Genomic DNA, 14,765 nt, shown 5'->3' on the forward strand with positions numbered 1-14,765 from the left:
TAATGATCTGCACCCTTTTGATGGTTGACTTAAAAATATAAAATTTTAAAAAAGCCAAGCGAAGCAACAAAAAACGTATGTGCAAAACATGCGTGTGCATTTGTAGAGTCTAAAATACGTACTGGAAAGTATATTGTTCAATATTCGTAGCGACTTACCTGTTTGGCAATTTTCACCCGTCCACCCTTCGTGGCACACTTTATCTCCGTTGGCATCGCAGGAGTAATGTCCGAAAGTGTCGTCCCGGGACCGACAAAACTTGACACACGTGGTGTCGTAATAGTTGAGGTCGCACAGGACCCGAATTCTGTACAAAAACCTGGCGTTAGCACCGTTGTGTCGCAGCGTGGTCCACGAGGGGCCCGGGGCAATGATGCCGGAATGGAAGGCACGCTCTATCAAGCAGCTGGAACCTGGGCATGACAGGGGAGGAAAACAAGGCATTAGCAAGGAAAAATGGAAGCATTAGCAAGGAAAAACAGAGGCATTAGCAAGGAATACTCAAGGTTTAGCAGGGTAAAATCAAGGCATTACCAAGGAAAAACCAAGGCATTAGCAAGGAAAATCAAGGCATTAGAACAGGGAAAAATCAAGGCATCAGCAAGGAAAAAAGGCAAGGAAAAACAAGTCATTAACCAGAAAAAAACAAGGCATTAAAATAGGGAAAAAAGGCATTAACAAGGAAAAACCAAGCCACTAACAAGGAAAAACAAGGCATTAAATTAATTATAACTGCCTCAAGAATTTGTGTTAAGAACTTCCCTTAATGATCCAAAATCAACCAAATCATACTTCAGTTAAGTATCCACCATACACTAAATCCACAAATTTAGTTACGTGTTTTATACATGTCCATTTGCTATTTTGCCATCCATTTAAAATTTTATCTCAATATTTTTGAATCGGTTTTTCGTATAGGAATGAAAACACGACATACATGTACAAGTAACATATTGCAAACATTTATATGAAGTTCCAGATGACAAATATCAAGTACCAATGAACAACTGTTAATCATCAAAAAAACAGGCCACTTTATTCAATCCAACGGTATTATCTGATGAAGCATACAAATGTAGGCACAAGCTTATCATTAGCATAATTCAGAAGTGCCTTACAGTTCACCCAACAATCGCCCTCTCCATATCACCCCCCCTATTCATGTCCACCTTGCTAATTCCATCCAAAGTATCTATTATTCACAAGTGATCGATAAATACGCTCTCTGCTCCACAAGTTTTCGGCCGTCCCCGGTTGCCTGGCAAATTTTATTGACAGCGGAGAGACTCGGCCCAATATCAAGGTCAACTTGGACAAAAGGTTGGGTTTTTTTTCTACCACGCTGAAGGTAACCTGAGGACATGGTAATCCGCCAATGCGATAACAAAAGGTAACAATAGACGCGGCTGCCTAGGGGTTGCGGTCTAACCTGAAATTTGTTGAGGAGGGAAAAGAAGTCACGCAGTCGCATTGTTGCCGTAATTTTCAAACACTTCAAACAATGCTGTGCTGAGCACACACATGTGCACGGCCCGACGACTGCATTTGATATCATATCAGCCCCCGTGGCTACAGTAACAAGCTGTTACAATGGGTAAAGAGCATTTCATCCGATACAGTAACTTTTTGATGTGGAGTACACATTACTTGAAACGGGACAATTGTAGAATTACATGCAGAATTACACAAAACGATGTGCGAAAAAGTTCAGTCGAAAGCTTTTACAAAGGTTTTGCCCTGTTTTAGGGTATAGGAAAAAATTGCGTCAATTCAAAAAGACTTATGATCCAAGAGAAACTGTTCAAAGGGTTCAATTTCTACTCATAAATATTTACAACAAGTGCAAAACTTTAAGCTGTTGATGAAGAGTAGGTAGTTCACTTGCAAAGTTTTTTTTCAAAATGAAATAACGCAACATACATGATACATACCGGTAAGTGATACATTTGAAGCACCTCTGTACCGTACTTTTCATCTTCAACATTTCAGGCATTTTAACAATCGATTTTTAGCACTTGGACTTCAGTTAGTGTCCCTTTTGCAAAACCCTGAGCAGATTAATACATGCGGAGCATGACAGAACAGACCATTAATTCCGATCTAACCACCACTTAATGGTATGAAAAGTGAGAAACACGCTTCTGCCGTGACACATGTAGTCGTTTTTGAGTATTTGTACACACAAAAGATTAAAAATATAAAAACTCTGATAAAGAAGTTATGTACATGTACTTTTGACTTGAAGGAGCCGTTTGACGATAAAAATGTGGTTTATTTGAAGAAGAAAAAAATAAAATTCAGTAGATAAACTCTCAAAAAGAATCAGAGCAAATTTTCAGAAGATCGTCGGTATCGAATTCAATTCAATTTAGCTCAAACTATGTTTCCAGCTTATCTATCTTGTCACTTTGTCAGATTACCCAAATATTCAATTTACTTTTCAGTGGAGGGAGGTTGTTTCCCACGAGTGCCTTGTGCAAATCTGTAAACAGAGAGGGCAAATACAGGCCAGCCTGAGCTAACAAACGGGGTCATCTCCAACAGAAGATCTGATCAAATTTGTTCAAATGCGACCACAATGGATGGCCTCCTTGGTCGAGTGCTCTCGAGAGGGGGGGGGGGGGACTATGGGTAGAGAGGTTGGCAAACATGGAGACATGGCTGGGACACAGGTGTGGAAAATGCAACCGCTATTCAAAAGATTCAGCAACACAATTGTGGAATTTTGTTGACTTTATTTTTGGGATACTGTTATGATTTCAGGAGTCCACTATTTCATCATCAGATTCTAACTCTGACAGATATCATGTCACCAGTTTTAAAAAAAATTTGAACATTTTCATTTCTCTTTGCAAGTTTCCCTCAATCAAAAAAAAATATTTGAGTTAGCCATTTTAAGGGGGAAAAAATGTGTGCTTGATGTTGAAGACCGGAAGAGCCCGGAAACTGATAATGACCTGAGCCGAAGGTCAAAACAAATCAATAAAAATTATAAATTTCCACCGATTTTTTTCTCCATCAATTTTACTTCATGTTTTTCGAAAAAAAACCTCCAGCTTGATGTGGTATGGCCCTCTCCGAAAGTTGTAAACAACTCGTTGTATGGAGATTGCCGTGCGCATTGCGCGTACTGCGTGATTTAGCTCAGAGAATGCAGCTGTGCCGGTGTAGTGTGAATTTAGTGTGAAATTTATGAAATACTGACTCACTGGTAGTAATGCGCATGCCTACGTGAGGTTTGTGAATGTTCAACCAATCAAACGGTATTGGCACTGGATTTCATAGGAGTCCAAATTTCATGCGACATCAGGAAAAAGTTGAGGCTAAGACCAGCCAGCCGGTCTTAATCAACCGTTTAAAACCGGCCACATGAGGGGCACTCGACCAATAGGAATGGGTAAACTGTATTAGATATTTATGAATAAATGTTCAAGTTGCTTTCCTTGTGCTGAGCTTCAGCAAGTCTGAAGGGCACAATTATATTTTTCCATTTGTTTGTTTTATTCCAACCACAAAAAACTCCCTTTTTTTCTGCTTTGGGTGTCTGAAACCCTCTGGGTCACAAACAGATCTGCCTTGCGAGCGGACTGGCTCCGGGTCCGATACTGATTGAGGGGCGGGAACCAGCCTATGCCTTGAGAATGCAATTACTGTCAGCCACAGGTTATTAGAAATTTGTAAAGAAATGTACGTGTAATTCAATAACTAAACGGGGGCTGATGTCTCATTCACCAGTGAATAACTCTTGTATTGCTAGAAAAAAAACAATTTCAAAAGGACTTTTTGAGGGGGAGATGGAACTCAAAAATAGCAAGGGGAATGAGACTTTCAATTGTGAGATTTAAACAAACATTTTGATCAATGTATTGAACAGCTTTTCTCGTGCATGACAAACATGTAACTGTAGTTGCCACCACAAATTCCTGCGGTACAAACACAGAACTGTTCATTATGTATCATAAGTTTAAACAGACTGATTATTTAGGCCTCTACAGAAAAATATCAGGTTTCTTGGACAGGATTTGCACAAACATCACTAAATTCAGCTTCACAATAAAAATAAAAAGGCTTGTTTTACTAAATTCGCTGGCTTGTTATTCATTTAACTTTGCACTTCGTCTTGCTATTAAAATCACGAAGCAAATTTGGTTGACAAGAGATAGGCCAACATTTCACAACAAAAAAAGCTGCGAGGTTCCTGAAATTAAAGGTAGATGTAGGGTAGATCATTTGTCATTGTGCATTTTTTTTTTTTGAAGCAGCAAAAGTGCTCAAAATCTAAAGATGAGTGCTTAACAACTAACCTGATGAAGTGTTAGCTCAGTGAATGCTGTATATTCCAAGAAAAAAATTTTCTAGTAACTCGATTTCAATTCACAAGTTGCCAAGTCATGTTTGGAATTGCACCTGAATATCAGCGTCTGGGACACGTTCTCATTCAACCGACTGCAGCTACGCGATGTCACGCACTGAACTGATGAATAACAGCAACCGCGCGCCCATGTGCGTCGTGTCAATGCTTGCAAGCAGCCATTCACGGATTCGCCGAATTACAAACCAAATGTACTGAAATGAACGGAAATTTCCAAAAATGATGCAACTTTGGAAATGGCCTTCTTTTATCGCTTTCTTCAAAACAACTGCAGCATGCCAGAAAGAAAAATTTGACTGAAAAATCTTTAAAACTGGAATGTTTTTAACAAATATTTGGTCAGTCACTTTTTTGGATACTTGCAAAATGATCTGCTCTAACCTTTAATGTGCACAAGAAACAGAAACGAGTCACTACTTTTTTACTATTTCTTGCCCTCAGGCTCATAGGCACACCCATTTAGATTGGTTCATTCTAAACTTCACACCTCAAATGTGCTGAGGGCGGTCGCGCCCGAATGATTTTGAAAACCGAGTGGCAACGAGGTGTGACATCCAAAGATTGCAATGTGTTTGTCAGAAAACGAATGGGAGCTACAGCTTGTGTGTTGAATGATTGCCTTGTTCAATGTTCGGTCTCGCTCGATTGACCCAGACGAGGAAAAAAGCGTCTGACTGCTCCCTAAAGTAACAAATTGCTCAACTCTTGTATTGGGTAATTGGTAGCCATTTCATGTAGCAATCGATCACAGGGAATGATTTTTCACACTAAGGATTATGATTTATATCATTCATTGCTGAAGGTTCTTTACTGCTTGTACTTTATACTCATTTCTTGTCACACTGTGCCCGCAGCCCGCTCCACCTTGGCTGCCATGAATCTGGAACTTACACTTGTTAAATTTATGCATGTTTTGGTGAAAAATACAGCGAGATTGGGCCCGATTAAGATGGCTAAAACTGTGTACTATGGGCTCCGTGCACAAGTACATTTGTAACCCCTCAACGTTATGAAAGGGAGACCACAGGGAGACATTTGAACACATTGCCAGCAACGCCCGATGATCACGCAAAGACGCTGTGGCTTTGCGTACATATGCAGAATAGATTCAGTTGCGCGTACTTCGCGCCATATGCGCACAAACTAGTATGTGCATGCGGTGTGTTCCCCCCCCCCCCCCCAGTACAAAAAGCACCTTCACTTGTTCCGCAAGGAGGCCATACTGCCTGCAGCCACAAACAACCTTTTTATACCACTTTTGAAGATACATACAAACAATCTTTTATGTGGTTTTCTGCCAGAATACAATGTGGGGTCCTTTCCCTGATTGGCCTATTCAAAGTTTGTTTAGGGAACCAAGCATTTTCATTGGTGTGTGTAGCTCACAAGAGGATATTTGAAAAGATGCAAATAACCAAGTTTGTTTACGTTACAATGTGTTCATACTTGTTTTCATATTCAGAAATAAGTGCAGGGTTTTCCAAAAGAAATTCCACCAAAATGATGATCATCCTTTATGTCATTCATTTTTTAAGATCTCATTTGAAAGTTTTTTGGTGGATTTTTTTGTGGTTTAATTTGTGGCTTTATGTTTAATTTTGTCGTTTCTTTCTTTCTTGTTAAACTATCTTAATTGACAAGTGGTCAGATGTCTGCAGCAGTAAGCAGGAGGTTGTGGGTTCGAGTCCCACCAAAGTAAGCTTGTGAATTTGTTTCTCACAAGCGCTCGGACAAGCCCTCAGACTGCATACAGCATTTACAAAATACGTTGGCAAAGGGATCTCTTGGACACAAATTCCATCTCATACTACATTTGTAGGAATTCAATCTTCTTATCTCAGCAGAGAATCACATTCACATGGATGTCAGCCACTTGATTTATAGGAAAATGTTACTTTGGATCATTTTCCCAGCGCAGAAGAAAGAAAAAAAGATTAACCAGCCGTTCGGTATTAGACATTCCAAAGTCTTCAATTACAGTACAATACAGTACTATGTTCCAAATTTTTTTTGATACAGAGATCAAGCCATTGCATGCAAAAGTAAAACAATAATCCTTTTATACATACAAAAGACGGCCACTCGTAAATCGAAGCCCAACATTTGCGATTGTACAAGTCTGAAATTTGAACCTGTTCAAAGCCGGACAAGTGCACTCCAATTCCCCGCTCCCGGCTTGGTTTTGGGGAGAGAACAAGACTGGTCCTTGTGCCTTTTGTTTCTGATACCCAAGCAAATGAGAACCCGAACCCCCCCCCCCCCAACACTCGTAAATAATAGGGTGGAGCGAATGGTGGGAATCGGCCAGCTAGTTGCTGCGGTGTTAACAGCTGTCTTAGAAGCATGGGAATGTAGTTTTCAGCCATGCGTTTTTTTTCCCCTTTCAAACCACTGGCATTTCACGGTAGCTAGGGGAATCACTTTTTGTTTTTCAATTGTGGTAGTTTGCGGTTGTCCTGGGACTTCCGTGTAACCACAGAACCTAAATGACATGTCTGTGTGTGTTCTGAGGGTAAATGAACACTATGTGTTTTTTTAATTTAGTGCTCCAATTTGGAAATGGGTCAGAGTAGTCCCACTTGTATTATTTTTTTTTAATTTCAGCGGGACAGTTTTTGTTAGCAGTCTAGTCGTGCATGCCTGGCAGTATATCTATTTTACAGTGTCAAAAAAAAGAAGCTTTTAATACTTATGATACAAGAAAACAGACCTTTAATTATTGCTGAATTTCAAAATTCACGGACCTTAAGTGAACCTTATAGGGGAACAATGTATTAAAATAGACATAACTTGGATCGGTTTATTGACAAGGAATGCCTTGTCACAATTCTTCTGAACAGCTTATAACAATTGACCCAATGAATTGTGTTCACTAGCGATTTTCTTCTACTTGGTAATGAATCTGTATGCTCAGAGGCGTAGCCAGCAAGGAGGGGGGGGGGGAAGGGGGGGGTAAGGGGGGTATTTACCCTCCCAATATTTTGTAAAGATTGACCTTTTCCATTCAGCGTTTACCACCCCCCCCCCTCAATATTTGTAAAGAGTGCCCTTTTTGTTTTTAAACAAGTGGCTTCTTTCTTTTTTTTAAACAGCGACTTTTTTTTTTAAACAAGTGACTTTTTTTTACCAGGGGCCTTTTACGAGTGCCCTTTTTTAAATTGGGCACAACCGTTGGCAATTGTGTCGCCCTGAAAAGCAGCATCCACTGTCCGATAGTGTGCATGTGCATGACCGTCCATTTTAAACAGCGCCCCCATTAGAAGATGGTACCGGCACCAGCACCCTCCCGCCTTTGATTTTACTGAGGCCAAGTGTCCGGAGAAAAATAGCTGTCTACATGATCAGCACGGATGTTCGAGTGCCCTTTCCACTCACTTTTTTACCCCCCCCCCCAACATAAAAATGACCTTGCTACGTCTCTGATACTTTAGGGTTTACTAAGTCAAGCCACTCCATCTCAACATTTCCACCAAACACAGATTTCATCACATCCCCAATGGTGAGAAACGGCTACCTCACATTTTCCCATCCGCTCTGTGCAAATACACAAACCTGACTACATCTCAACTATCAACAAAGTATCTTCCCCCGGAATCTGTCCCCTAACTGATTATCTGTACTTACCTATGCATTCTTGGTCATCTTTGTCCAAGGCCGATATGATCAACGTAAATGTTTGCTGCAAACAAGTCGGACAACAAAGGAAAGAAACAATTTAGATTGGTCGTGTAGTTGATGTAATGCAGCTTGATTACTTGCCCCAACAAGAAAAGAAGAAATGATGACTTAGTGTGTTGACTCAATGGGTTACTACAATTTAGGAACCATTATGGGAGCTGAGGTGGTACCATGCCTGTGTACCGGTTACAGTGTACTGTGCATGCTCAATGCTCCTCATTGGCCTTCCACATTGGCCTTCCACATTGTCCAAAACCTCTGTTGGACCACTGGGCCCAATTTCATGGCTCTGCTTACTGTTAAAGGGAATATACAACATTTGCAAACATCGAAAAATAAAACTACCAAGTTTTTGCGAAATACCTTAATAGGATGTTGGTAAATGACAGTCTAAAGCATCCTGTAAAATTATGGCACCTGGTATACTGTCATTTTCAAGAAAAGTGGTATTTTTTTATCAATTTCCAACGCTGATCGGCCGATCAGCGTTGGAAACAACTGGCTTTTTTTTCAAATACTGGCCCCAATTGACCATTGCACTTGTTTGCAATCGATTACAAACCTATGAACGGGTACGAGCCAGCTAGACTGGTTCCCTGACCTTACAATTCCCAAATGTATGTAAACTGCTCTGTTTCTTCTTATATGGAGTCAGGAACCAGACTACAGGAAAATGATCGTTTTTCTTGGTTTTTATAGCATTTTCGAACCCAAAACCTCCAAAAAGTTAGTGTAACTATATTTGCTTTATATTTCAACCCCCCAATTCCATCCATTTCTGAAAATTACAGCAAAAGCAAATGATGTATATTCCCTTTAAGCGAAAAATCCATGCTTACTGTAGCAGAAAATTCTGAGCTTACGGTAAGCATGTTTCACAAGATTTAAGGAATTTTGGCTTGCGTATACGCATACATCCAGTAACTTACTGGATGTATGCGTATACGCAAGCCGTCTAAGGATTCTGTGCTTCCCGGGTTAGCACAGAATGTTTCTGCTAGCAGGGTTAGCACAAAATGGTGATCGTAAGCACGGAATTCTGTGGTTAGCAGAGCCATGAAATTGGGCCCGGATCTCCATGTAAAGACTGTATAGCATACAGAGAACGGCAGAAGAAAGTCATTTTGAAGCCAATTTGGGGAGACAGAATCGCGTTCTATAAAGGACAAGTTTCTGTCGTAGGCAGTTGTTCTTCACCTCTGTAACATGGTGGTTCACCAGCTGATTAACCTTTTGTCCAGCACCACTGAACAGGGTTCACAGTTTTTAAAATGTCTTGGTCAACTTTTTGAATGCTGCAGGAACTTGTCCTTTTTTAGAACATCGTAATACACAACTGTACAAGAATAATTGTAAAGAGTGACCAATGACAATTATTTTACCACGGTATAAAATTCAGAAATTTTCATTGGTGCATGGAGAAACTGTTCAAGTAACATAAATTATTTCAGAGGTTCATGTATGACAACCTAATGGACTCTGCGGTGTAGCTCTAAGCAGTCTGGTACCTGTTGCCTGCACATTTCACACACAAAAACACACTGTTGTATTCAGGAAACCATGCCAAGATGGCAACCAAATTAGATCAAGGTACCGATCTCTTTTCTGTTCATCTCTATTCATCCACCCATAGTGCAAGGACCCGACTTCTACGTAACTTTGAAAACAAAAATTCAATTCAACAAATACAAAACAGGCATTTACATGTAATTACCGGTATCTCATAATGCTAGTTTGAGCACTGTTCATACAGTGCAGACATTTGGTCTGCTGTGTTTACTGCATACCTGGACATTTCTGGGAACAGCCTTTTTATGTTCAAATGTACGTAAGTCTGTACACAGAAGTTAAGGCTGCATGCTGCATCGCCAATTCACAAATGTTCCAGTCAATTAACTTTTACAACTCGCAAATGACCTGTCGGGATGCAGGCTTTATACACAACAAATGATTGTGGACTGGAAATGGAGGAATAAAAAATTACTACAGATACATGCACTCTGACACAATGTATAGAGGATAATTTGTATCAGGTTTACAGTATGAAAATCCACCAAGTTGCTGGGAGACTGGCGTGACAACAGAAAAATATAAAATAAAAAAATCAAATTTAAATTAATATCTTGTTTTGTTTAATTAAGCGGATATTGCGAATAGGGAAAAAATGTTTCAAATTAGCATAATTTTACAAGTTATTTCTCTTTTTTCTTTTCTTCTTTTTGTCTTTCTTTGTTATTGTGATGGAAATCACAAGTTGGAAATGTCAGTTGAGGCTGGTTCCATCTTTAAGTGACCGCAAATGTGAAGCGATTTTGACATCATTAAACTTTGACGAGTTGAAATGTGTTCCACTGATGTGGGAAAGTTAAGTACACATGCGTGAACACCCATACTGAAATTTGTATCTTTGTGGAGTCATTTCCTTGTTCTCGTGTTCTAAAGTTTTCAAGTTTGAAAGTGTACTTTCAAAATGCTCCTATTTTAACCAGAATTAATTTCCTGGGCTGAAATTCTGACTGAATATCCCTTACATAAAATACTTCAATTTGTGACGGATCAACACACCTTGGAAATTCCTAGTTTTTGAGTAAAATCCATATACTTGTATAGGTCTATTTCGTGATAACCTTTCGGAGACGTATTCACCTATAGAAATTGCTCTGTGGAGGCGTATACAATCTTTGTCCCCTATTGTTCCCTACCAGATCTTGTACACAAACAGACTCGTATTCCAATTTCAAAATAACGTGTTGCATTTTGTATCAAAACCTCAGCATTCTTAAAAAGCTATGACTGCTCATGCACGAATGCTTTTCCAATGTTACCACCCACACTACACAATGCGCAAGAGGAGACTTACCACCCATCCAAATTCAAAGGGAAATATCATTGTCGCGGCATCTTGCCTACTCTGCGAGCCACTGCCCTCCGCGACATCCTCATCTGACGGAATGCGAAAGGAATTGTTTCCGAGCACCGGCGTCTCGCCACTGCCAAATGTACAGGGTCCCTCCGGGGTGGCCCGGGACTGATACTGCCTCAAGCATCCCTCGAAGAATGTGTCGCAAGGATCCAAGCAGACGCCGGAGGAGTCCTCCTCCTCCGAAAGGCGGGGCCCATCGCAGCAGTCCCCGTTGGCAAGTTCCCCTGAATCGTTCTCGATGGACAGGATGCCAACTTCCATATATCCCGAGGCCTGACAAAGCTGCACCTGAGAGATAAAAAAAATGAGAACGTGTGAACGGAATTGAACGGTTGACTCAATTATAAGATTTGGCAAACATTTGGGATACTTTGATCTTGATTGATATCCTATGCAAATTACATTTTGTGCCATGTTGTCCTTGCAGTCAAAATCAATCAAGTGAATGTTTTTAACCCTTAAGAATTCCCAGCGCGCAAAAAAACAGGATTGACTGCCTGGGACTGCTTAAGTAACTTGATACAGCTAGGCTTTGACTCTGAGTGAGTGATAAAACAGCTGTGGCCACAACTTGCCTGCTTTGTCTGTTGACCCAGTTTGACTAGACACAGCGCTTGCTTGACATATGATCTACATGTAACTGCTGGTGACTAGCCTTTGTTAAAAGTATTGCAGGGGAAGTAGAGATTTTTGACTATCTGACTGCTTAAATAGCAGGAGGGTTAACAATTAAAAGTAAGAAGGTCCATGGGCAGTAGAAAAACTGAATTTAAGCGACCTTTCATAATTTTTTTTTTTACATCTTTTGATTATTTCAGATCTTATTGAGGAAAACTGCTGAAGGAATACTTGCTTCGGTACATACTCTGCCGGACCTAGCCACAATGTTTGTTACATCAGAATTGTGTAATTAAGAGGAGCCCCGGGGCCATGATTGTGCACATAATTGCACGATCAGGACCAATGCTTTAGAATATGTATTAAGCAAGTTTGTATTAACAACAGACAACTGTCTACATACATAACATATCCATCCTGACTTAATTAATACAAACATAATCAGACTCATTATAATAAGGCAAATAAGCACACAGAAAAACAAGCACATATGGATCTATAGCCTCAGCCAATAAAGCTAAATATCGATCCTCCTTAATTATTGCTGGATAACAGTTCTGGAGGACCAACCAGGTAGCTGATTAGCATCAATCCATGTTCCTGAGCAAAACAGTAACTGAACACCATATGAAAGTTTTTTCTTTCAACAAGATGCCTTGTTGAATCCCATCAAACAGTTAAGTTACTAGCTTTCGGAGTGCAGAATCCATCGTGCACACGTGTAGAATACCTGTTATTGGCTGTGATAATCAATTACATTTGACCTAGAATTGGATGCCTGATCAAAATCCCCCAATTTGTTCAATATGGAGGTATCCTGAATCCACCAAAATCCTCCAAAACACTAAACAGGGGTGTGGAGTTTGATAGATTTAGCAGAGCTAACCCTACAAAATCCATCAAAATTCACCAGAAGGTTTCAAAGCATTTTGCAGGATTGAGAAAAGGAGAGCTACCGTAAGTCGCATGACGCTCCTTCAGAGTTTAAGTACAAGAAACGTCTTGTAGAAAGACCCTGACACAGTGCATCCTCCAAAATACATTGAGCCACACATTTTTGCCATATAGCCTCAATCCTGCAAAATCCTGCAAATCCTCCAGTTTGCAGGGAGGATTTAGGAGGATTTGGGAAGATTAAGGTTAATTAGCCAAGGACCACTATTGTTAAAATTGTCCTGCAGAGATCAGGTTTTTTTTTTAAATCTCAGAACACATTCAAAACCTTTTAATTCCCGGTTTTTTTAGTGCCCAACCACCTCCCATTTGTCATCACTTGAGATTGAGAACCTCTCACTAGTCAACAACTCCCATACAAAATGAACTTTTTGAGCTTCCACAAAGAAGTGGGCTTATTATTTTCGTCTACCCCTCTCTTTGTCCATTATCGGTCCGTGATTACCCTGTTCCACCATCTCAAGAGCCTAAAGATTCCTTCCTTTAAAAGGTCTTAACTGCCTGAGGAAATGACATCTTAGCCAGTCACAACAGTGTCTTTAGAAATTTGGGAATTGTGAATCCAGTGAAATGACCACTGTGTTCGCACGTACATGTATGTTGTGATAAACATACATGTACACGTACATGTACATATGTATACATATATGTACCTTGCTTTTAAAATTGTCCAGCCCTCTCTGGCTGGCAAATCTGAACAAGGCCAGCCCAGCAGTCAAAATAAATCAAGTGACTGTTTTTAACAGTTGAGTGCTCCCTGCCTTCATAAAGCAGGATTGACTGATTGTGGTTGTTATGAAACCTGATACAGCTATGCTTTGACAGTAGGACTGTAGGAGATTAAAGCCGGCTGTGCCAACCGGTTGCCTGCTTTTGTCTGTTGATGGAATTTGACTAGTCTCAGTGCCTATTGAAATATGATCTGACTGCTGGTGACTAGAGTGTGTAATGGGTATGGCAGGGGAAGAGGATTGAATTTTGACTGTCTGTGACTGATCAAACAAAATGAGGGTTTTAATAATATATACTAACGTGAGCATGAAATTAGAATTCAGTGACATTTAATTGTAGGAAAACAGAAAACCAATTAATTAATTCTTTTTACGCTCAATTGTTCAATTGTCAGCCAGTATAAATGTTTCAGATTCCGCATGGTAATATAATGTGTACATGTATGCAAGAGATTTTTTTTTTTTTTCACGTAACAAGAAGTTGAAACAATTCTCACAAATTGTGAGACAAATCTGGATTCGCACATGAGACAATACTTTCACACAAGTAACAAAAATGGTAGAATATGTAGTAAGACTCCAGATTTGATGTGAACTCACATGAGCAATTATTTCACAAGATGGGAAAGGTATAACTATAAGAAACCACCATGAAAAAACATCGCATGTTTGTGTATTAAATGAAACTGAATTGCCTTGCATGAGAAAAAAATGTGAGGAAGAAAGTCCCTATCCCGGGTTAACATTTATTTACGATTTACTGTAATTCTAAGCATTCCGAGGTGCTGGTGTGCATCTCTGACATAATAGCCATCTCCTTTACAAGATCACTTTCTGTCAACTTCTCCAGTCAAGTCTTTCAGAGCGTGGGAACTGCTCCTGAATCACTGTTTCCAACCCTCAGGGTCTTCAGTTCAGACAAATAAAAAAAAAGACAATTCCTTGCCGATGATTGTTGGTCTTCAGTGAAGTAGAAGAGGTACGCAGAGAAGGCAGTTCTAGTATTGGCAGGTTACTGCCCACAGGGAACACACTCAAAGAAACAATTAAAGAAGTTCTAAGGAAAAAATGGCCGGCCCATCCAAAGTACATTGTACCTGTCAGCTCGATGCTTGTGGTATTGTGAGTTTGACTTCGAGCCCCAACTCAAGCCTTTTTTTTAAAGGCCTGGTCCAAATTACAAGTTTTGGCTATGACTAGCATAAACACACTTGTCCACATGGGAAGTAACTTTGGCCGCTTCAATAGCCTTTTGTTTCAAGCTACAGCCAAGAAATTCAGTCAGACTGAAAAAAAAAAAAAATTCACAAGGTTCCTTAAGTCAGGTTCCTCACAAGTTCTTGAACAGCATAAGACATGAAGGGCAAAACAAAGAAAACTATTAGGTTGAGAGAAGACACAAATGACTAACACTTTCATTTTCATAGAAAATTTAATGTATGTTGATATATCAGGTGCTCCTTTTAATCCAACAAACAAAAAATATAAA

At 39.9% G+C, this 14,765-nt stretch overlaps 1 protein-coding gene across 1 annotated transcript in view; it reads right to left on the reverse strand.

The window, feature by feature from the left end:
* LOC119745302 (protein jagged-1b-like) overlaps nt 1-14,765 on the reverse strand; it is a 54,032-nt gene that overhangs the window by 33,261 nt on the left and 6,006 nt on the right. Inside the window, exons 2-4 of the mRNA XM_038221568.1 lie at nt 10,911-11,261; nt 7,997-8,051; nt 159-413 (exon numbers count right to left, since the gene is read on the reverse strand). Of these exons, the coding sequence (XP_038077496.1) occupies nt 159-413; nt 7,997-8,051; nt 10,911-11,261 (661 nt within the window). The remainder of the gene's footprint in view (nt 1-158; nt 414-7,996; nt 8,052-10,910; nt 11,262-14,765) is intronic.

Source organism: Patiria miniata, unplaced genomic scaffold (assembly GCF_015706575.1).
Source record: "Patiria miniata isolate m_02_andy unplaced genomic scaffold, ASM1570657v1 HiC_scaffold_7, whole genome shotgun sequence".
Taxonomy (NCBI): Eukaryota; Metazoa; Echinodermata; class Asteroidea; order Valvatida; family Asterinidae; genus Patiria; species Patiria miniata.